The sequence below is a fragment of the Pholis gunnellus genome (assembly GCF_910591455.1).
Source record: "Pholis gunnellus genome assembly, chromosome: 5".
NCBI lineage: Eukaryota > Metazoa > Chordata > Actinopteri > Perciformes > Pholidae > Pholis > Pholis gunnellus.
Window position 1 is genome coordinate 3,956,903 of NC_136531.1, and position 24,027 is coordinate 3,980,929.

The 24,027-nt window shown below is 41.2% G+C and overlaps 2 protein-coding genes across 3 annotated transcripts in view; both read left to right on the forward strand.

Moving 5' to 3' along the window:
• Window positions 1–3,855: 3,855 nt before the first annotated feature.
• On the forward strand, window positions 3,856–10,101 carry LOC306696010 (malate dehydrogenase, cytoplasmic-like). Its single transcript, XM_079159486.1, has 9 exons — window positions 3,856–3,963; window positions 4,952–5,050; window positions 5,274–5,370; window positions 6,738–6,913; window positions 7,774–7,896; window positions 8,071–8,247; window positions 8,363–8,476; window positions 9,358–9,447; window positions 9,658–10,101. The coding sequence occupies exons 1-9, from the start codon at window positions 3,961–3,963 to the stop codon at window positions 9,778–9,780; spliced, it is 1,002 nt and encodes a 333-aa protein (XP_079015612.1). The 5' UTR covers window positions 3,856–3,960; the 3' UTR covers window positions 9,781–10,101.
• Window positions 10,102–11,285: 1,184 nt separating this feature from the next.
• Window positions 11,286–24,027, forward strand: part of LOC306696007 (UTP--glucose-1-phosphate uridylyltransferase-like) — a 12,821-nt gene continuing 79 nt past the window's right edge. Inside the window, exons 1-10 of one of the 2 annotated variants that reach the window (XM_079159483.1) lie at window positions 11,286–11,475; window positions 14,678–14,793; window positions 16,544–16,651; window positions 19,157–19,342; window positions 19,434–19,567; window positions 20,657–20,954; window positions 21,047–21,244; window positions 21,731–21,973; window positions 22,484–22,588; window positions 23,692–24,027. The exon at window positions 23,692–24,027 is cut by the window's right edge and continues 79 nt beyond it. In XM_079159483.1, coding sequence (XP_079015609.1) covers window positions 14,695–14,793; window positions 16,544–16,651; window positions 19,157–19,342; window positions 19,434–19,567; window positions 20,657–20,954; window positions 21,047–21,244; window positions 21,731–21,973; window positions 22,484–22,588; window positions 23,692–23,799 — 1,479 coding nt within the window. In that variant the 5' untranslated portion in view covers window positions 11,286–11,475; window positions 14,678–14,694 and the 3' untranslated portion in view covers window positions 23,800–24,027. Of the gene's footprint in view, window positions 11,476–13,781; window positions 14,053–14,677; window positions 14,794–16,543; window positions 16,652–19,156; window positions 19,343–19,433; window positions 19,568–20,656; window positions 20,955–21,046; window positions 21,245–21,730; window positions 21,974–22,483; window positions 22,589–23,691 lie in introns of those variants that run through there. The other variant, XM_079159482.1, reaches the window with a different exon arrangement.

Genomic DNA, 24,027 nt, shown 5'->3' on the forward strand with positions numbered 1-24,027 from the left:
ATAATAACTTTTATAGTCAAAATGACGAGATAAAAAGTCTGAATATTAACCTTCTATCTCAAAACGATAATGAATACTATAATAACTGTCTGTATCTTACAATTCAAAAAGAAAAGATGTTGACTTTTCTCTTATGGCGGCCTACAACGTTCATTCCCTGAAATAGCTAACTTACTGCAGCAAGTCCAAAACACTACAAAAAACAATGCAATATCGTTTAATATTAATACCTTTATGTTTGTAATGTAGGTTTAGGGTTGTGTATGAAATTAAAATGTTATTCTCTGGTTTGTCCAGAAAACAACATAATGAAACCCAGAATAGTTTTTTGAAAGGTTACATTTAAAATGCGATGGTTGGATCAATGTCCTGTTCACTTTTCCAGGAGAAAGCATTTTATTCTGCAGACATGTTTCCTGTCTTGTGCAGTTTCACTCTTTTAAAATTATTTCAAAGTTATATCGTAATGTTTTAAATAATGTTGTAGTGGTGGAACTAGAAAAAAGTTAACGTAAATTATTCCACAGGAGTACATTTACAGAAATAGAATACCGCTTTTTTCATAGACAAATAGAGACAAGATTAGATGAGATAAAGAAGACATGATTTATCTATTCTGAACAAAATTGCTGTCTCAAAGATTGCTCAAGAAATGCAAAGAAAACAGTGATTCAAACTACACCAAACAAACCAATATTAATGAGTTGTTTCTCCAAGAAGTTCCTGTTCACAACTTAAGCAACAATGTTTTTACACTTTTTTATTTTGAAGGCGTAGTGACCGGGGGATCCGGTTGTTTTGCTGCCGCCTTGATGCAGCAGCCCCAGCTGCAGATTATCAGCACCTCGGTCAGTTCCTGCCGCAGAACCGCATTCTGTTTTAACTTCAGGCCGCTTTACGGAAACTGAACAAACTGCAGCGCAGATCCAACATGGCTGCCGGTGTCCTTGACAGGCTGAAGGATGGACAGAACTCTGATTGTGGTTTAAAACCTCACCTCGCTGAAACGTATCGCTCTCTGAAAGAACACTCATTACCTTAATCTGCAAGGTGTTGGAATCTGTCTGCAGGCCGTTGGATGGGGGTTGAGGTCGGGTAAACAGGAGAGGTTCTTTACCAAAGTGTTGCCACAAAGTTGGGAGAACATTATTGTCTGAAATATTATTGTATGCTGCAGCATTAAAGGGGGACATATCAGGAAAAACTCACTTGTGCTTGTGCACATATATTTGGGTATCTGGAGTGGCTACCAACCATAGTCTGTATATAAGAAGTGGATATGTTCATTGTGACGTCACCCATTGGTTTGTGGACTGTGTTTTTTAAGCCTAGAGTTCGGCGTTTTGGATCTTCGCCATTTTAGATTTTGCCGTCGCCATCTTGGCTTTTTGCAACCAGTGAACTGAAGCCAATGCTTAAGTTCCTTAAAGCTGCATTCTCTCTAATGACCAGCAGGGGGCGACTCCTCTGGTTGTATAGAAGTCTATGAGAAAATGACTCTACTTTCTTGATTTATGACCTCAGTAAACATTGTAAACATGAGTTTATGGTCTCAATCTCTAGTTTCAAGTCTTCTTCAATACAGCATGATGTTCATTTAGTAAATTATTAATAAAGCATGAAGCATAATTGGTAGGTACTTGAACTTTACTTGAGTATTTCTATTTTCTGCAAATTTATACTTCTACTTTAGTACATTTCAGAGACAAATATTGTGCTTTTTACTGCACTATATGACAGCTTTAGTACTTTTCAGATGAAGAATTTACAACATGTGATTAGCTTGTAATACAACATATTAAACCAGTGGTTTGGGGTGTTTTTTGAGGCCCAGAGAGGTAAAATTATATTAAATATTTTCACAATAAAACGGTAGGAAGGTAGCTATATATAAATCAGTTAAAACTAGCTCCACCTCCAACAGCCACAACAGCAATATGCTGTTTACACTTAAGTATTAACAATAATGTCAGATATTTATGTTCCTCAAGTTTTCACTACAACCTTTGCTTATAGGGGAGTATTTTTTATATTGTTGTTCTTGTACATTTACCTAAGGATCCCATCTGAGTACTTCTTCCACCACTGGTGACGATGTCTGCTCTATAAATGTCAGCAGATCAGACAGCTCGGCTCAGATTTTCCTCCCACAAGGCCGCAGATAACAGGCTGAACAACAAGTTAGCGGGCTGGCAACTGAACCCGGTGACTTCCTGCAGTCTGGGCAGCAAACTAGACCTTTCACCTTTGACCCCAGGCACCCAGACAATCCACAGACTTCACTGTGATCCAGAGGAACTGGGTTTTTAATCCAAACCCAAATTGCCTCCAGTGTAAATTGGGGATGGTAATAGATATACTAATACCACAACAATCTGCATGGCTGAATACCTTGTGTAATTCAAATGGACTCTTATTTTGAAATTTGAAGGTTTCAGTTTGTATATGGGGCCCAAAAATACTTTTTGGTGGTTTGAGTGCAAATTCATAAAATCCAGCCCCATAGGAAACTTCTGACCAGCCACCAGAAAAAAAAGGTCAGAGGAACTGGTTGATTATTTAAAAATATTCTCAATAAATATTCATATATTTTTATATGCTCATCTCCCGGCGTGATGGTCTGCGTCTAAGCCTTCTCCAAACTGCAGGATTGTATTCCCGTTGCAGGAAATAACAAATCCCTTTTTATATTTTGATTGATTTTGTTTATTCCTGCGTAACAAGGATTGAAATGTAAAAATATTGAGTCTAAGAAGTATCCGGAACAAAATGCAAACAACAGCTCTTAGAGAGGCATATTTTGGAAAAGGCACTTTCCATTTTACGGGACCTTTAAGTCGCTTAAAGGATCATTACGTGAAGCTGCTTAGCTCCCTGCAGGCTCCAGAGGAACGTTGTTGGTACACGTCGGGCTCTGTCCCCCCTGGATGAACATGTTGTGACTGTAACGGTTCATGAAGCCTGGTGACTCACTTTGCACGCCTGTTTGATGTATACATTGATCAAGTACAAGTACGACATATTTGTACTTAGGTACTTGAGTGAATGCACTTCCATCACTGTTGAGGTCCATCAGGTTCCAGGAGGTCTTTTTGTGGATGTTCCTTCGTTTGTGTTTGTGTTTGTGTGGCCTGAAGTGGGTTCCATGAGTTCTTAAGCGGTCTCTCAAGGTTTTCCAGGGTCCTTATGGGACTACTAGTTGTTCTTCAGGTTGATCCAGGGGTACCTGAGGGGCCCCTGGTTCTTGAAGGGGTTCAAAAGATCCAAGGAATCCTGGGGTTACCAGGCACTGTTAGAGAACTAAAAGTTGAGAGGGTTTGTATATATTTTTTATTTTAATTTATTTTTTGTTTCAATAATCTTAATTTTTAATTATTTAAAAAAAATCTTTTTAAAGTTTATTTTAAATGTTTTTAAACTTTAAAAAAATGAATTTATGAATTTATTATTATTATTATTATTGTTATTATTTTTTATTATTTTTTATTTTTAGTTATTTTTAGTTATTTATAGTTATTTATTTTTAGTAATTATTATTATTATTATTATTGTTTTTTATTTGAATCGTTATAAGGGATTTACAGTTGATACCAAACATCAACACAGTCTCGAGGCGGTGTCTGTGGTTCTGCAGTTCCTCTACCGGCCACGAGGTGTCGCCAAAGCACCGCATCCTGAGTCTCAGTTAAGAAAAGGAGCCTTTTCAGGAAATCCTCTGCCGTATATAGAGTGGGTGGGCGCGGCGCGACCAGCGCGGTGCATCATGGGAGAATGTGTTCCTTTTTGTCGACTCAGCCATGTCGTGAAGCCTATTTGGTCTCATAAAAATGACTACAAGTCCCGTCGTACGTGTGTAACGAGCCGTCTAACCGCCTGACTTTACAATACACGGATAGAGGTGACCCTTCCGTCTAGTCCGACTCCACCGCAGACCCAAAGCATCTCCTCCAGTCAGCTGAAATGGTGAGTTAATATGTTAATATCACACCTCTATCGAAGCGTTGGATAACAGGTGTTAATCTCTGTCATTGAGGAGAGTTGCGGAAGCGTAAAAATGTAATAATCTCACGTGATGCTATAACGGTATTTACTGGTTTTAATGGAGGATTTGAATTCATTCATAAACACTCAAGGACACAGTTGTGTCACGCGCAGGTTGTTGCGCAGCTTGCATCGCGCAGATCGGAGATGTTTGAATTAAAACAAAAACCCGAAGATTTAACGTTAGCGTTTGCAGCCAAGCGTGCACGTTTAGTTTCCGCTGTTTTTAATACTTGCTATTCTGCTGTATATTCGTGCATCTGCCTCCATTTTTAATAAGCAGGCTGTAGCGTGGCGTCAAGTTACATCACCGGCCTGTTCCTTTATTCAGTCCGGGGAACCGATCATCACCGAGCTCCTCTCACAAATCACGCATTTTAAAGATTCCTCGCTTGTTGGATAACTTGCGGCCTGTTAGAATATGACGCAAAGAGATGTACGTCTACACTGGAAACAATCCTTCATTTCGGCTTCCAAATAAAAACCACTGCATCATTTTATAGTACTTTAAATTCTACTGTTTTGCTCTACTTCATTCATTATTTCACACAGTGAGAAAGTTCATAAAACCTGATTTTAAAGCTGCAGTTTGAGTCGTGCAAGCCGAATTAAAGGGTGACATCAACTGCTCCAGATGCAGTCTAAATTTAGACTGAATGTGGAACCTGTCCAGGCCGGCACGCAAGGCCTTGCTTTATATAAATGTATTCTGAGTCCTCATTCAGAGGGTTCCACAGGAGGAGGAGGAGGAGGAGGAGGAGCCACCAATGGAGGCCTCACTGTGAGGATCCATCCGTTGAATATAGATGCCAGACCCACAATGCACGTTGTTCCTGCTGCTTTCCTCCGTCTGTTGTTTATCTAGGTCAATGACAGTATGAACCAAACCCGTTTGTCCCCCCCCCCACAGGCCAAACCAATCCGTGTTGTGGTGACCGGCGCTGCTGGTCAGATTGCCTACTCCCTGCTGTACAGCATCGCCAAGGGAGATGTGTTCGGGAAGGACCAGGTGAGCCTGATTACGTAACATCCCCCCCCCCCCCCCCCGAAGCTGAGCGCTGCAGACATCAGGGCGATGCAGCGTGTGGGGCTCTTACATAATGCACTCATCATGAATAACGCATGTTTTAATGATGTGCCATCAGCCTATTGGAGCCCTGATCAGTCTGATAACCTCAAACCGCGTTGGCTTTTTTTTTTTTTTTTGGCTGAAACCTTTTGTTGTCTTTCAGCCGATCATCCTGGTCCTGCTGGACATCCCCCCCATGCTGCCGGTGCTGGACGGAGTCGTCATGGAGCTGCAGGACTGCGCCCTCCCGCTGCTGATGGGTGAGCCAACAGTGTGTGTTTGAACCGCAACACCAGCCGTGCATTTTAAAGAGAAAGCAAAATGCATGAAGTTTCTGTGAAGCTGGTTGCCTCCACAAAGAGCCAATGAGAAGTCTTCCTTTGAAATTATGATTATTGCAGATTATTGCATTCTGTTGCAAACAAAACATGTGCGACGCATTCAGTTCAGCAGGATAATCCTCACAAATGAAATCACTTTTAATATTTCTGAAGCGTTTACGCAATCGTCAGAAGTAAAAAGCAAACGTGAGGCTTTAAATGAACTAAATCACGTCACATGAGTGAGTTTAAACACAACGAGGCTGTAAAGGAGGACCAGTGTTCTAGTCTCATTCAGCCACTGGTTAGCAAACCGCCTTCTTTAAGGCATGAAAGAAGGTTAAAATCTCAGCAGAGGGGTATTTACTGACGTATTTCATATCGTAGAACACAACGTTATCATCTTGTGTTCACCACAGACATCAGGCATCGAACAAGAAACGCTTTCAAAAAACAAAAAGGCAAAACATCAAGACGAGGAAACAGGAAGTGCAAAGATTCTGACTCCTTTCCAGGTTTCAGGACTCGGTCCTGCAGCTCTGTGAGGAATGAGATGTAACATTAATCAGCCTAAAGGAGCACATGTTAATGAAGTGCACACCGTGTGTTATTTCTCCTTCATGAGTTAATATCTGTGCTGCTGTGAGAGGAGGAGGAGGAGGAGGAGGGAGTGTCTAAAGTGAGGCCTCTGGTTGGCTGGTTGTTGAGGCACCACAGCAGCCAATCAGATCAGTGGTGGAGGAGAAGTGACCCCTGACTGAAGTCCAGCCTGATAGCAGCAGTTTATAATAAACAGACACAGAAAAGCATCTTATCGTCGGGATCAGACGAGGCAGCAGAAGTTTATCTGAGGAATGAACCGGTGGGCTGAGGTTGTGATCTGTGAACACATGAATGAAGGCTGTGAAGTTAGAAAACCCTCCTGAAGAACACGAAGAGGAGTCGGAGTGAAAACATGTGATGCAGGTCGGAAACATGCAGAGAAGGTTCACGTACACAGATGTTGTTGTTTTAAAATAAATAAATAAAAGTTCTTATCAGTACCACACAATGAACGTTATCTACTGAACAGATGAGATATCCTCAGTTCAACAGGTTGCGTATGAATGTTAATAAATAATAATTGTGAACAAGAAATAATCCAAACATTTTAAATGTTAGTTCAGTTGAGTTCACAATTCTACATGGAAGTCGAGTATTATTGAAGAAAACTTTATCAACAATCTGCTTCACGACGATGAAAGTTAGCTATTAATGAACATGAAGAGATTTACAGTTATAACCCCCCCCCCCCCCCCCCCCCACAGAGGTGATCCCCACCGACAAGGTGGAGGTCGGCTTCAAAGACATCGACGCCGCCATCTTGGTGGGCTCCATGCCCAGGAAGGAGGGCATGGAGAGGAAGGACCTGCTGAAGGCCAACGTGGCCATCTTCAAGACCCAGGGAGCCGCCCTGGACAAGTTCGCCAAGAAGACCGTCAAGGTGACGTCCGAGTCCTCCATTTTATTTCATGTCCTTTATTTATCATTGATGACTCATCAGTTCTCGGGGCTTTCTGGGATTTCTAGTTCAAACACAGGGGAAATGAAAGCGCTGATTCAGCGTTTCTTGTACCTTTTTGTTTTTTTAGACTTTCCTGTTAACAGAGCGAGCGGTTTCTCTGCGGCCGCTTTAACTCTCACAGCAGCCCGACAACGTTCCTCTCTGCTTTCAGGAATTTGTAGTGTAACTGTGGAGAGAACTAAGAACTAAGTGCTTTATTTCCGTTTATTCCCCCAGAGTTTATAAATGCAGTTGCAAACAGCAGTCGGCATTTGCAAAAGCTGCTTTACGCACCTCCACATGTGCCTGAACAATGAAATTGTGAAAACCTCCCGTAATGTGTAAGACCCATAGCAGGAAGATCAGCAGGAAAGGCCCCTAAAGACCCAAAGTCCTCTGTGACGCATTAGTGTCGAAAGAGGTGAGAGTCTCTGCTGAGGTCAGAGGTTAAAGCGTCACATGAGGGCAACTGTGGAGAAAAGAAAACAGCCTGAAGTTGAACCTTTTTATGAGGCTTTTCCACCAGAAACCTTCAGAGGAAACGGCTTTGTGTGTTTACACGTTTAGGCAGTGAAATACAAAATTTACTTGTAAAATAGTAAAGATTACTTGTAACTGTTTTATGCATCAATCTTTTTCTGTAACTGACTTTGTGTGTGTTTAGTAGAAAACCTTTTTTGTTAAGATTTCAGTCCAGAATTCCATTGAATGAGATTCCTGCAGGTAAAACGAATGTTTTCACTCCCACTGTAGCTCTGTTTGTCGTCTGACGGAGCGGTTTTCATGTCAATGTCTTTCAGGTTGTGGTGGTTGGAAACCCGGCGAACACCAACTGTCTGATCGCCTCCAAGTCCGCTCCGTCCATCCCCAAAGAGAACTTCTCCTGCCTGACCCGGCTGGACCACAACAGGGCCAGCTCCCAGGTACACAGACACACACACACACACGTTGTCATGTGTGTCTGCTCCCTCACCACTAGATGTCACTAAATCGTACGCACTGTTATCACCAGTAGAAGGTCATGTACTTTGTCCTTTTATTTCAAATGCGTAGAGTCACTGCGTGATGCTGCTGCTGTGTCCGTCCCCGTCCTGCAGGTGGCGATGCGTTGCGGCGTGTCCGCTGACAAAGTGAAGAACGTGATCATCTGGGGGAACCACTCCTCCACTCAGTACCCCGACGTCCACCACGCCAAGGTCAACGTGAACGGCGCCGAGAAGGCCGCGTACGACGCCGTGAAGGACGAAGCCTGGCTCAGAGGAGACTTCATCTCTGTGAGCACTCGCTGTCTGAAACATGAAGAGCTACAATTCTTTCGTGTTTGATTTTGTTTTTTTTTGAGTTTCTGTCTTCTTCTCAAACCTCCTCCTCTTCCTCTACGTCCTGCAGACGGTGCAGCTGCGCGGCGCAGCCGTCATCAAAGCCAGGAAGCTGTCCAGCGCCATGTCTGCCGCCAAGGCCATCTGCGACCACGTGAGGGACATCTGGTTCGGCACCAAGGAGGTCAGTGTGGACGGAGAGACGGCGAACGCGACGGTTCAGTCTCACAGGGATGGGCGGTGTAGCATTTTAGTGTAACAGTGTAACGAACGGTTTCAAGGACTTTCACCATCTGGTAAACTAAGTATTAAGCATAAGTTACAAGTAGATTAGAAAAAGACGACATTTTTACAGCTGCAGCTTTACATCCTAAGGAATAATTCTACGTGTTTTTGTGGCATTGTGAGCATATTTTCCACCGATTTTATATTAAATATCTGCAGCCTTTAGTTGTTGTTTTTATATTCTACTGAAGATGTCCATTTCATTCAGATTTTCTATTTTCATGCCAAACTTTGATATTTATTCTTTGAACTGTGTGATTGTCAGAGCTGAACATTTAACATGAATTTCATCCAATTCGCTGTATGAACTCGACATGTTAAATATGTGTAAAAATACCATTCTGATTATATTCCGGCCTAAAACATCAAACTCTACAGACTTTGTGAATCATATCACTACGGCAAAAGCAGTCAAAATAATCGCAATCGGATATTTGTTTCAAGTCATTCAGCCCCAAAAATGTATGAAACTCGATTTAGAGCATGAGAGCACGTCACAACTCGAAGTACGGCAAATGTCATTTTATTTCCCAGGACAGAAATGTCCTCTTCCTATTATTATTATTATTATTATTATTATTATTATTATTATTGTTATTATTATTATTATTATTGTGGTTGTTGTTGTTGTTATATTACAAAAAAGACAATTCATTAAACTAGAGACCAGCTGCGATGCCAAATCAGCTGTTAATAAACCATCTGACAGCTGCACAGTGTCTGATATGTGATGTTGTTGTTGTTGTTGTTGATTCTGACTCTTGTGTTTCCTGTCGACAGGGTGAGTTCATCTCTATGGGCGTGTACGCTGCCGGAAACTCCTACGGCATCCCAGAGGACCTCATCTACTCCTTCCCCATCGAGATCAAGGTGAGTTCAACCAATCGTGTGTGTGTGTGTGTGTGTGTGTGTGTGTGTGTGTGTGTGTGTGTGTGTGTGTGTGTGTGTGTGTGTGTGTGTGTGTGTGTGTGTGTGTGTGTGTGTGTGTGTGTGTGTGTGTGTGTGTGTGTGTGTGTGTGTGTGTCATAAGGAAACAGACAAAATGACGACAAGCTCGACCTCTGACCTTTCCCCTCACAGAACAAGACCTGGAAAATGGTCGACGGACTCTCCATCAACGACTTCTCCCGCGGCAAGATGGACGCCACAGCGGCCGAGCTGGTGGAGGAGCGAGACACCGCCCTGGACTTCCTGTCCCAGTGACGGTCACCTGCTGGCCAACAGCAGCACTTAGATCCCCTGAAGGCTCGCTGCTCGCGGCTCTGACCAAGAAGAAGAAACCCTCCACTCTTAATAACCGTCCCGGTGTGTCACCTCTCTCTGTGTGTGTGTGTGTGTGTGTGTGTGTCTCTCTGCCACCTTTTCAGTTTATCAGAACACCTGTTTAACCACCACAACCTGACCTCCTCCGTCTGCAAGACACCGAGAGAATGTCTCTGTTGGTAGATGATAACACACACTAGCTGCCCAGAAACTGTAACGGAAACATGTTCTCACCAATAAAACAACAAAGAAACTGAAAGACAGAAACCACGTTCATGCGTCTTTGATGTTCAGAAGTCTCATTATTGGAAACTTATCAGACGTTCTTGTATCGGACGTCATGATGAAAACCCCACAGAGGAGTTTACAACAGATATGTGGTACATATAAACTGGAGGCTCCTCTAAGTTCTGTATGATCCGGGCTTTAGATGTCGTTCGGCCTGGACTCTGATATGAGATTTAACTATTAAAGTACATTCAGTACGCGCAAGTCCTGATGAGGCAGACTACGCAGTGTTGATGCTTTCTACCAACGTTTCAAATGAGGATTCAGTGGGATTTGAATTCAACACAAATACTGAACTCAAGTCAGAAAACTTACTAGTTATTTATTTATTTCTGTCTGCCTAGAAATGATTTCCATTACGTCCTCCAGTGTTTCGCAGAGGATCATTTTCACCACATGGGGGCAGCATTGAGCCAAACTGAACACAAATAGATACCTGAGTGGGTTTGTTTGTGATCCACAAGTGTTTTTATAGTCATCTCAGGAGTTTCAGAACATTTAGGCTCAATAACAGGTTACTATGTCCTCCAAAAAGAGTGTGTGTGATGACTCAACACTGATTATGAAATCAGAACTATTTTAGCTTGTTATGGAGTAAAAGTGTGTAACTGCCCAAAAAGCTGCAGCTTTACCGTGTGTGTGTCATTTGAAGTTAAATTATAGTAATAAAATATCTAATATAGTACTATACTGTGGTAGACTGTGTAGTCTACAGTAATGATATAATAAATATTTAAAATGTTATATATATATATATGTTGTATATAAAACTGTACCTGCACCTACAGGTGAAGTTGTAACAACTTAAAGTTGAATCAGTTCAATTAATACAAATGGTTGAATTTTCATTTGAATAAACATGGATTGAATCCAAATTGGATACAATTGAAACAAAAATGAATACAATTAACATAAAACTAAATAAAACTGCTGTAAAATGTGACGAAATACAGTCAAATGTATTAAAATCTAAATATATGTAAATCCTTTTTTAAAATAAAAACTAAATTTAAATATATTTAAATATATGAAGCGTTTGTAGTAAAAAATAGACCATCCTGGGTGGGCGGGGCATGTTGTCTACTCCCTCTAATTGACGGGCGTCTTCCACCAATCACCGTCTTCGCGCATGTTACGTCACTTGTGTTCCATGACGTACTAGGCAGGCTGTCAGCTGCAGAGGCTCAACTGCAGCACGAAGAAGAAGAAGAAGGAGAAGAAGAAGCTGCTGCAGCGATTTTTAACGGTTTCGTTCGACTTTTTGTTTGTTACGAAGACTCCGGGTCTGACCTGTAGTCTGTCAGCCGTGTGTCTGAAGCTCTCCCGGTACTTGGACAGTGTGTTCAGGTGGGTAACCGAATAGCTTCGTGAGACAGACCTGCGGCTGCTCGTGCACGAAAAGTTTGTCCCAAAAACATGTGTTGTCTGCAGTTTTGTGGGGAAATTAAATGCACATTCAAAGCATTAAAACCCGAAACATGTCTGAACAGCTGGCATGAACCTGCTTCTGCACTGTGTGCGTGTGCGTGTGTGCGCGTGCGCGTGGCCAATAAATTACCACACAGAAAAACAAGTTTCCACAAATACTCAAAAATATGCAAAGATACATGGTATGAAAATATTTAAATATAAGCACAAAGATTAGTATTCATATTTAAAGTAGCACATATTGTAATGATACATGAATTAACTTTGTATAATATTACTTTCAGTGATTCTTCAACTTGAGTATTAAGTTTAAACCCACTAGAAAATATTCCACTAGAAGTAAAAGTCCTACATTCCAAACTTTTATTAAAGTAAAAGTTTATGTATTATCGGCAAAATGTACATAAAGTATGAAATGAAAAAGTACTCCCTATGGAAGTGAAATGTTCCATATATACTATTATATATGATGATTCTGCATGAATGTGTGTGTTTGGTGTTTACGGTGTCAATTAAGTTTAACTAGGACATAAACAACTGTAATCTGTAAAGAAACTAAAGCTGTCGGATACATTTAGTGGAATAATAATGACAGTATTTACCTCTGAGATGTAGTAGAGTACAAGTACAAAGCTGCAGACAATGGAAATGAGTACAGCAAGGATACCTTGAATTTGTATCCGGTACTTGAGTAAATCTACTTAGTTACAATCCAACACAAATGACTTCCTTTATAAACAATATTGCAAAGTGCTTTACAAGAAATCCATCCATATGAAACGACTTGAATAGAAGATATAAGAAATATGTGAAATAAGTTAATAAATGGCAACAAAACTAAACAATGAAAAGGTAAGCAGTCCGAGGAGCCGAGTCAGGAAGATATTAGTTACTTTAGAGTCATTTCATTTATTTGAAGGATGTGAGAAGAAGTCGTTTGCAATGAAAATCAGAGTCAGAATCAAAGATATAACAACTATAAAATCAACTGCAGTATATGTTTGGGCACATTAATTGCAAAGTGAATTCACTGTAATGTAAATTGTGTATCTTAATGTAAAATAAATGCGTCATGAGAGATGAATTAAAGTGGCGTCTGTGAATTTGAGAAGTAAACTTTATAGCTTTATAATCCTGATACAGTCTACTGTATAACATGTCATGTGAATTTAAATACAGAGAACTCAACTCGTGAACTTCCTAACTTTTCAGCTCACACACCAGGTTTCCTTCACTGCACCTTAATGACTGTAAATCTATTTCTAAAGAGTCTAGAATAAGTAACGAGTCACAGTTACAAACTCATTGAGGAAGTTATGTTGCCTGTAAGCCACACGTGATAATAGATGATACAATTTCAAGTACAAGTCAACAAATGTACAATTAACAAAGTTAAAGTACTGTGTGAAAACTTTGATTGTCATCTGTCAAAAGCAGATGACAATTGGGCCAAACTACATGAAATAAAACACAAGTAATGTTTTTAGGGCCGCTACTACAATTGATTCATTATCGATTTATCAGTCAATTATATTTTTATTACTTATTTAGTAAAAAAAATGTCAGAAAACAGTGAAAAATTGCCATCGCAAGTTCTTAGGACCCAAAATATTTAGCTTCGTCTGACGAACAGTTTAAGTTTAAAACGTTACAGAATAGTGAAAAGCAAATCATCATCACCAGAGGTGAGAGAAGGAAATTTACTTTGTAGACACATAGTTTGAAAATCGGAGCATATCTCAGATTGAGGGATTGTCTCCACATGGCTCTCAACATGTCCGCGGTTGAGCTACGGCTTGCTGCTAACAGCGCTAACAGCGCTAACAGTGCTAACAACGGACACACAGTGCGGACAGAGCCACGGGTGAACTGGGGTCACATTCATCACATATGAAGCTGGTGTTTTTGAATACATTAAAAAAAAATGTCATTAATTAAACTGTTATTAATTGATTGTCTGTCAACTGATTGATTAACCAACTTATTGTTTCAGCACTAATTGTTTTCTTAATTGTGTTTCAATCCCAAACTAACACATTTACATTTCAATCACTCTGGAGTGTGTGACGTGGAGTGGGCAGAACAAACACACACACACACACCCTGGCTGTGTGTGGTTGGTGTGTGTGTGTGGCTGTTGTTGGTGTGTGTGTGTGTGTGTGTGTGTGGCTGTGGTTGGTGTATGTGTGTGTGTGTGGCTGTGGGCAGGACTTGTTTGGAGCTCAGGGTCGGAGCTGCAGATCTGTGAGCTTCCTCTGAGCTGAGGATGAGGAGGACGTCCGTTGTTCTCTGACAGCTGCTGTCTTCAGTGTTTTTGTCTTCAGTGTTTTTATCTTTGGTGTTTTTATCTTTGGTGTTTTTATCTTTGGTGTTTTTATCTTTGGGACCATTTTCCACGTTTTAAAGCTGCCCGCTGCTTCGTCTCCACAGATCGTATCATTACTGCCTCTTGTTTGTAAGCAGACGGGCGTAAAATGTCTCTTTTAACTGTAGCTGGTAAGTTTACGTCCACGTTGTTTAGCCGCGATTTTGGGATGTTTTGTGTGTGTGTGTGTGTGTGATTAGACTTTTGTCTTTTCAGGTTTTCTGACTTGGTGTATTATGTGAACAATATTTAAGAGGTTAAAGTAAAAAACAATGTTGGTTTAAGAAAAGTTTCCTGTTAAATTTATCATAAAATATATGAAAACAATTTTATCCTCAAAATTCTGAAGGTTTACGTCATTGAACTCCAGAAACAGAAAGAAGGAGTTAAATTGATCAGCAGTTGATTTCAGAGAGCAGCTTTAATTGTTTAATATAATAGTAATAATAATAATACTAATAAAAGTATGTAACATAGTTAGTTGGACTAGTTTAGTTGCTCTGTAAGAAGATGTTTGTTATTGAGTGAATTTATTAGAGGATTTCTTGTTGACGTTTGCAACAGCTGAACTTTGAAAACCCTTCTAACTGTTCATTGTGTTTAACACTCGTAGTGAGGCAGGTATTTGTTGCAAATAGGTCGTGTATTGTAAGTACAAAATAACATCATAAAAGTCATTTTATGATGTCAGATTCTTCTCAGTGTTTGGTCTCCAATGAAAACATAAATCAAACTTACTATCTGTGTGTTTTGCAGACCTGACCAGAGGAGCGATGACGGAGTTCCAGGAGAAGCTCCGTCAGCAGCACGAGGAGTCGATGCACCGCGAGCTGGAGGCGCTGCTCTCTACAGCCAACAAGGCCGAGGCCGAGGTGAGGAGAACTCCACCTCCCCCAAAATACAAGTTTATCTCTGAAACCACACACAGCTGGAATGTTTTCAAAGCGTTTGTCAGACTGAGCTTTAGCTCCCAACAACATTTGACACGTTTCTGTGTAAGATTTTGACTTCATTGTAATACTGAGTTTCTGAGAAACAACGTCATCAAAATGTCTCCGGGTGTGATGATCACACTGTATATAAGACGTAGTCATGGAGACGTCACCCGTTGGTTTGTGGACCGCACTTTGAAGCCTCAAGTTTGGCATTTTGGCCGTCGCCATCTTGGCTTTTTGCAACCAGTGAGCGGAAGTGACGTAGAGACGCCGTATACGTCTCTGGTAGAGACCTGTCAATCACAGTAAGCCCCGCCCTAAAGCATACCCTGCTTTATGGTCTGTTTGACTCTAAATGGACCATAATCTACTAAATGAACATCATGCTGTATTAAAGAAGACTTGAAACTAGAGATTGAGACCATAAACTCATCTTTACAATGTTTACTGAGGTAATAAATCAAGAGAGAAGTAGAGTCATTTTCTCATAGACTTCTACACAACCAGAGGAGTCGCCCCCTGCTTGTCAGTAGAGAGAATGCAGCTTTAAGACACTTCAGCATTTGCTTCACTTTGCAGAAACAGATGCCGCCTCCTGGGGACAACATGTGACAGCGTATACCCATCTATACCTCCTCAGTCTAAAATCAGCTGTCTTACACTACTTCATTTTTTGGAATTATGTTTTATTCAGTTTTAAAGTCTGTTTTAATGTCTTAAATGTTGATTTGGGAACCACACTTTGTGGTTCTTGGGGCACACAAGTTAACGAGGGTTATGGGCTAATTTATCTCTTACAAAATATTTGTAAAGTATTGCATACAGAGAGTCCAGTCGGTCACCTTATCACACAGATAAAACATAGACTCTGTTGAGAGAGGTGAACGACCCTGAGATCACACACACACACACACACACACACACACACACACACACACACACTTGTGTAATGCAGTGAATGGGAATATATTGAAGACAAACTACAGATTTAGAATGCAGTCGAGCTGCAGCAGCTGATTAAAGGAAAGCTGGAATGGAACAAAGACTGATACAACAGTGGATGTTGTGATATTCAGTGTTTTCTTCTTGTCAACAAATCCCACAAAAATAGAGTCAAACCAACAGTGAACATTTCTACCAACAAGTATTGTTTGTGTATCAGAGCTCTTCTTCCTCTGAGCCATAGAGCTCCATTAATCAGTGAGCCTCACTGAACACACACACACACACACTGTAGTTTATTGCAACCGCGGTGACAACACCTGTCCAGAGACATATGAACACCCGGCAGAGTGCTCAGAAGCTCCTCTGTGGTCGCTGCTGACACAGTCGGTGATGAAAGCCAGTGATTCTGTTGAGGCCGGTGATAACTGAGTTGATTTAATGGGGACAGTGCACATTCATAAACATTAGTCTTGGGGCAGGATGATGATTAAATCTGATCATTTCAATCAAAGGAATCTTATCATGATACAGAATTATGTCGTCTAAATTGATAATAGCAACCACGTACTAACTCATTTCATAGACTAGACTATTTATTTATTGTGATACAAACCATTATTGAGATATGAAATGATCTACAGTATATTGAGGTAAAAGAACACAAATATTGAATTGATTTTTGTTCTCGCTGTCGCTTAAGTTTGGTTCAGTTTTTTCTGATGTTTGGTTTGTTCTCTCTCAGATCTCCACAAAAGATTTCGATGGCTTCAAGAAGCTGTTCCACAGATTCCTGCAGGTCAAAGGTCCTGCAGTCGACTGGGCCAAGATCAACCGGCCGCCGGAGGACTCGGTAAGCACCAGATACCACGAGTCACACTGTTGACCAGAGGCCAGGGTCTCATGTTTCAATCCTCTGTGCTGCGATCCAAGGTCAGCGCTCAGGCTGCTGAGGCTCAGTTCAGAGCATCGGGCTGCATCGTCACAGATCCAACTCGCCACACAAACACCCAGAACATGCCGCTGCATGATCCACAGTCCTGTACGTCCTGTGCTTACGTGTGGCTCTGTCCTAACTCTAGTCCCAACTGAACCCTGCTGACTACAGAATGAACTGGTGGTTAGCTCGTTGCCTAACAAGATACAATAATCAGACAGCTGTGGAAGGCTGGAAGGTGTAGTTTCTTCTCTTGATGAGCGAGACATCATGTGTTCCCTGCTTCCAGCCTTTAGCTGCTGTGCTTTAAGGGGTTTTAAGCTGTAAATATTAACAAGACAACGGATTAAAGACTAGATAGATATTGATTCATAGTTGGATTCCACCCGGAATGCTAGATGCGTACATCGACTCCATGAAACATGCTGAACTACTTCAAGTGCCACATTTAGAAACAATAGCAGGCAGAGAAAGAGTTTTGTTTCCATTTGTTTTTATGGGCCAAGGTGAAGTTTGAACAAAAGAGTCTTCAGTCTGCGATGGAAGACGTGTAGAGAGTCTGCTGTCCTGTTATCAGAGGGGAGTTCGTTCTACCATTGTGGAGCCATGTTAGCCATAATATTACATCCTGTTTTATTTGTTAAATATATTTGTATTATTAATCTAAACATGCAAAGTAACTAAAGTTTCAAATAAATATAGTAAAATAAAAAGTACAGCTTTGCAGTGGAGCAGAAGTATAAAGTAGCACAGAATGGAAATGATCAAGTGAAGTACAAGTACCTCAAAATTGTACTTTAGTAATGTACTTGAGTAAATGTTCTTCCACCACTGGACAAGAGTGAGCCTCTACGCAGCCTGTGTATTGATTTATTGATTCTTAAATTACAGATTTGTTTGCACCATCGCTCGTGAAACAAAGTGAAAGAAAGAAAGAAAGAAAGAAAGAAAGAAAGAAAGAAAGACTGAAAGAAAGAAAGAAAGAAAGACTGAAAGAAAGAGAGAAAGAAAGAAAGAACAGTTATCGTGGTGAATTTAATCAAAGCAGTTCGTCTGGAGTCGAGGCGATGCCGTCAATGAGTGAAATGTAAACCAAAGAGATCCAGACAGCCATAAACTCCCTGCATCACGTACAAATCCAACTGCAGAGATAAAAGAGACTCGACGTGTCCTGATGTAACTCTGTTCTGGATGCACAGAGATGAAAACGATCCGTCTGATCATCTGACGAGCAAAAAATAATGTGGGACTGTTCCAGAAACCAGATCTGAGGACGGAGGACACTCAGGCTAAAGCCAGCTATATATCATCAGAGTGACATTTCACACACACACACACACACACACACTAACGCACACACACACACTCTGTCCCCCCCTCAGTGTTCCCAAAATACCCGAGCACAGTGAAGGTTAGGACTAAGAATAGTCTTGACCGCCTCAGCATTCGAAAGTCTAGTTTTAGGGCGGTGAGGTCACAGAGACGGTGACATTTGTCTCCTGTGGGACTCTTGACACTCACTTGTCTTCATGTCCACCCCTCACCCCCTCACCCCCTCATCCCCTCACCCCCTCATCCCCTCACCCCCTCATCCCCTCACCCTCCAGTGTTACCTAACTGCTGTTAATAACGACCGGATCCCACAAGACATCGTTGTCGTCATGAGGCTAATATCCTGAGTGCACTTATGCAACACACACACACACACACACGGCTCGTTCAAGTCACAACAAATGACTTTATTTATAGAATATACACACACACACACACACGTCCATAAATACTCGTGTCCTTCCCGTGTCTCAGGCGGCTGTCATGTGTCTCTGGCGAGCTTTTAAAGGTCAGAACTGCAGCTCTGGATTAAGTTATTAATCTGGGATTAAGTCAAACTTTGTTTCCTGATTTGTTTCTTTTATTTCCTCCTCCGTCATCAGAGCTGGTTTCTGAAGCATGAAGCTCGTTCTGTGGCGGTTGAATCATTTAAAGTAACAGTCACACTTTAAAGGGCCTGTTTAGCCTAGCGTAGCACTGACGTTTTATCTATAGCTGACGGAAGTCAGGCATTGTCTACATTGAATGTATTGTCCTTTAATTATACTCCAGTAACCTGTTTATTGATTAAAAACCTTTATTAGCAGGACTGGAGTGTCAGACTGTAGCGGTTCTTCATAAACATTTAAATGTTCTGAGATTTTTGTTGAAGCCCTCTGACTGATTTCAACTCCAGCTGTTTCTCCAGCTGTTTTTAGTCTGTAAATTAATTTTCCCATGCGTATCATTTGATGTGTATCTTGATATCAATATAATATATCAATAAAGATATAAATTGCCCAGCCCTGACAGCATCACATTGAGTCTTATAGGCCCAGCTTTATGCCGTGTTGTCCCTTTAATAAACATGTCTCCGCTGTGTCTGCTCAGATCCGTCCCTACGAGAAGATCAAGACGGAGGGTCTTCCCGACAACATCACCGCCAGCCTCAACAAGCTCGCTGTGGTCAAACTGAACGGCGGTCTGGGGACCAGTATGGGCTGCAAGGGCCCCAAGAGTCTGATCAGCGTCCGCAACGAGAACACCTTCCTGGACCTGACCGTGCAGCAGATCGAGGTGGAGTCGCACAGCGAGCCCGTCTGAATCTCCAGACACTCCGAGGGTTAAACTGAACTCTCCTTCTTCTCTCTGTTGTTGTCGTTTCCAGCATCTGAACAAAACGTTCAACGCCGACGTGCCGCTCGTTCTCATGAACTCCTTCAACACCGACGAGGACACAAAGAAGATCCTGCAGAAATACAAACACCACCGCGTCAACATCCACACCTTCAACCAGAGCAGGTGCAGCGCACACACACACACACACACACACACACACACACACACACACACACACACATACGCCGGTTGTGGCTTATGTTGGTGGAGGACTGGAAAAAAAAAAAACCTTCGGTGTCGTATTATTATATTTAGTTATTTCTCTTATTTTGCGCCTTTAAATATGGGGAAAGCATACATAAAGCTACATAAAGCCAATTATCATTATCATTATTATTATTATTATTAATGTTATTATTGTTAGCTATCTCTAGTTTCTTATTTTCAACACAAAAGATAAGATAGCGTGATGATCAAACATTATGTTTTTGACTGGTGTTTTTTAATAATCTGTAGATATTGTTATATTTCTGGATTTCTGCATTTTTGGATTGTGGATCCAAAGTTCCAAAACAAAGTAAAGAAAATCCTTTAAATAATCTATTTGCATTTTTTATTGGTTAAAATAAAGTTTACATTTTTACTTATTTGTGTTTTCAGCATGTATAGCCGTGTTTTTTTCTGTTTCTCTGTCAATTGTTGACAAATTATTTTATAACAGGATATGAAATTTGAAGTTCAGCACAAACTTACACAAACAGTAGTGACTATAGGGCTCAATCAACTGTATTTATATTCAATATAATGCCTACATCTCAGTACCAATAACACAATTCATTTTGAGAAATCATCTTTTTTTCTGCCAAACCTTCATAAATATCTTCATTTGATGAAAGAAACCCAACTTTTCAAATGTTAGAGGTCCGAACAGAAGCAGCTGTTGTGAACGTGTGAACCTTAAGATGACAGCCTAACATTTGTAATTAAATAAGGAACTATCTGATCAAAGAGCAAGGAAAGTTCAACTATGGTACGTTTTGTTAAATACTCAGTGTTATGGTCACATTCTGGTTGCTCTGTCAGTCACCACAAAATGTAAATTTGACAGGAATCTGGGCTCAAGGCCGTGAGCTTTGACAACTTTTTAGTGTCATAAAATTGTCATCTTCAAAAGTTTCCTTTGCAAACCGACCGGATGTACATTTCTGTTTTGTCCAGTTAAACAAACTTTCCCTGAAGTGCGACATCAGCGATCACATGTTCTCCCCGCAGGTATCCGAGGATCAACAAGGAGTCGCTGCTGCCGATCGCCAAAAACATGGGGACGAACGGCGAGAGCGGGGAGGCCTGGTACCCGCCGGGTCACGGAGACATCTACGCCAGCTTCGCCAACTGCGGGCTGCTCGACAAACTCCTCGCCGAGGGGAAGGAGTACATCTTCGTGTCCAACATCGACAACCTGGGCGCCACCGTAGACCTCTTCATCCTCCAGCACCTGATGAGCCAGCCGGCCGACCGGCGCTGCGAGTTCATCATGGAGGTCACCGACAAGACCAGGGCGGACGTTAAGGTCAGCGCGGGTTTTTTTTATTCGTGTGGTGATCTCGAGGAGGCGTGGCTCTGCTCCGCCTCTCAGCGCTTCCTGTTTCCTCCCCTCTGCAGGGCGGCACGCTGATCCAGTATGAGGATCACCTGAGGCTGCTGGAGATCGCGCAGGTGCCGAAGGCCCACGTCGACGAGTTCAAGTCCGTCACCAAGTTCAAGATCTTCAACACCAACAACCTGTGGATCTCTCTGCCCGCCATCAAGCGGCTGCAGGACAAGAACGCCTTGGACCTGGAGATCATCGTCAACCCAAAGGTGACGCACACTCGCGAAACGATTCATTTACAGTCAGAGGAGTTTCTCTGAAGAGAGCATAGATAACGTCTACAGAGGACTGTCTGACAATAAGGTACAGTGGGGAAAATATCTGAATATAGAGCAGACTTTTTTATTTTTTAGGGGGACCGCCATCTACTGGAACTAATACACTGAATATGTATAAGTACCTCGTACAACTCCACTTCAAAAAGCCTGAACTATCCCTTTAATGTGGGATTTATTCATATAGAATAAGCATCTTATCCCTGAAAAATATATTTGATGCCGTCTCACATCACCTCACTTACAGGCTCATGTTTTTGTTTTTCATACATTTGACGTTAGTGCTTTTATTTCTCCAAAGTCTTTAAATGTAATTTAATTAATGTGACAGGTTGTACATTCTCTGTGCTTACAATAAGACTGACTGAGTTGATGCCGTCGTTTCCTACTCTAACCCAAACCCCCCGAATGTCTCTCCAGACGTTGGACGGCGGTCTGAACGTCATCCAGCTGGAGACGGCCGTGGGCGCCGCCATCAAGAGCTTCAACAACGCCATCGGCGTGAACGTCCCGCGCAGCCGCTTCCTGCCGGTGAAGACGTCGTCCGACCTGCTGCTGGTGATGTCCAACCTGTACAGCATGGACGCCGGCTCGCTCACCATGAGCAAGAAGAGAGAGTTCCCCAGCACGCCGCACGTCAAGCTGGGCAGCTCGTTCACCAAGGTCAGCGACGAGCAGGGAGACGTTTGAAGTTTAAAGGTTTATTTCTTTAGCTGCCATCTTATCGTCATAAGATCAGGAATTCATCATTTCATCTCAAGATAACAAACATGTTTAATGTTGAGATGGATATGTTGTCGTCTTAACGTCACAGTCTTTGTCTTCTTGTGATAATGGTTCATTATTTCAAGAAGGCAAAGTACTTCTTTAGAAAACAAAAAGGTAGTTTTACCCTTTTAAACAAACGTCTTTGAGAGAACAAGATAATTATAAGGTAATAGAACAGGATATTTATCTGTAGAAACTAACATTTTAGGGTTTTTCTTCTAATGAAATCTCTTTTGAATATTCCCTGAAAAGATCACAGAGCACCGCAGCAATGCAACGTCTACTTTATCAACATAGTTAAAGGGTTTTCTCAACGCTGCTGCAGAGCGGAGGATCATAAATAAAGAGGAGGAACTATTCCCTTCGGGAGTGAGCTGGATCTTAACGTTGCTGTTTGTTGTGCAGGTTCAGGACTTTCTGTCCCGGTTTGAGAGCATCCCGGACATGTTGGAGCTCGACCACCTCACCGTGTCGGGAGACGTCACCTTCGGAAAAAACGTCTCTGCGAAGGTAAACAACAGTCAATGCTGCACTGCGAAAAATATAATAATTCAACATTTTATTTAGAGATTAAAAAGATGAAATGCATTGTATATTATGTACAAAAAAGTCATAAAATAAGACATTCTAATAGGTAAAACAATTAATTGTATAGTACGTTGAAAAAGTCATGAGTCGCAGTATTGAATATCAAAAAAGTAGTTAAAACATGGTAAATTAAGTCATAGTATATAGCATAACCAAAAAAGGTCATTAAATACTATGTAGACAAAATTCATGAAAGTGTCATAGTATGTCTAAAAAATGTAAGAATAATATAGTATGTCAAAATAATTCATACAAAATTCTTCGTATGTCAAAGAAAGTCATAGTACAGTACGTCAAAGTAAGAAAAGACCGTTTTGTAATTCAAAAGTCACATCAAAGTATATCAAAGAAAACTAGATTAGTTTAACATGTAACAAATATCAAGAATAACCAATAAAATGAACAGTAAACATACAGCAAAGTTCTTACCCCTTTTATGACTTAAATAATTAACATGTAGCAGATATACATAATAATCATCTTGATGCATAAAACAGACGGGGCCTCTTCCTCTCATTCATCTTCTGAACTTGACTCGTGTTTGTACTTTGCTTTCTTTATCCAAATTGTTCCATAAATTCACTGCACAGTAGTATCGTTTGTCACATGTATGCGATACAATCAGTCAGAAGAAAATATAACTAAAAATGCTAAACATAGTAAAGTATGTCAAAGAAAGTCATAGCAGGTTGAAACGGTATTTAAATAGTCATAGAATGTCGAAACAGTCAGTATGCCTTAAAAAGTATTTAAAAAGTTTGTTGAAAAGTCATAAAATTGTCACAATACGTTAATAAATTAATAAAGTTCATACTATATAGTATATGGTCGCTTAATATATAATACGTCTTAAGTTATTCGTTGATTATATATTGTTAATAATCTGAACCTTCAAAGTAACTTAAGTTGCCACATAAATGTACTTTAAGTAGAGTATACACTGTATATTAGTACTTTTACTAAAGTAAAGGATTTGAATACTTCCTCCAGCGAATGACATCACCGTGTCTTGATAATCCAAACAGGGAACCGTCATCATCATCGCCAATCACGGCGACCGGATCGACATTCCGGCCGGAGCGATGCTGGAGAACAAGATCGTCTCTGGAAACCTGCGGATCCTCGACCACTGAGGCATTCTGGGAAAAACGAAAACAGCAGCCAACAAAAACAAAACGAGCCAGTCGCACCTTGAAGACACTTGAGAAGGTTCTTTTCTCTGATGAACGGTCGACCTCCTCCTCGTCCTCCTCGTCCTCCTCGTCCTCCTCCTCCTCCTCCTCCTCGTGATGCACGAGGACTTGAGGATCCCCGTCGCTGAGCCCGCTGCAGTCGTCTGATGCCCGACTTTTAAAAATATT

What these genes read in the sequence shown, in the direction of transcription:
- LOC306696010 (XM_079159486.1), top strand. An exon ending in CGCCCTCCCGCTGCTGATGG is followed by an intron (nt 5,371 to 6,737) that starts GTGAGCCAACAG and finishes CCCCCCCCACAG; the next exon opens with AGGTGATCCCCACCGACAAG. An exon ending in ACAACAGGGCCAGCTCCCAG is followed by an intron (nt 7,897 to 8,070) that starts GTACACAGACAC and finishes CCCGTCCTGCAG; the next exon opens with GTGGCGATGCGTTGCGGCGT.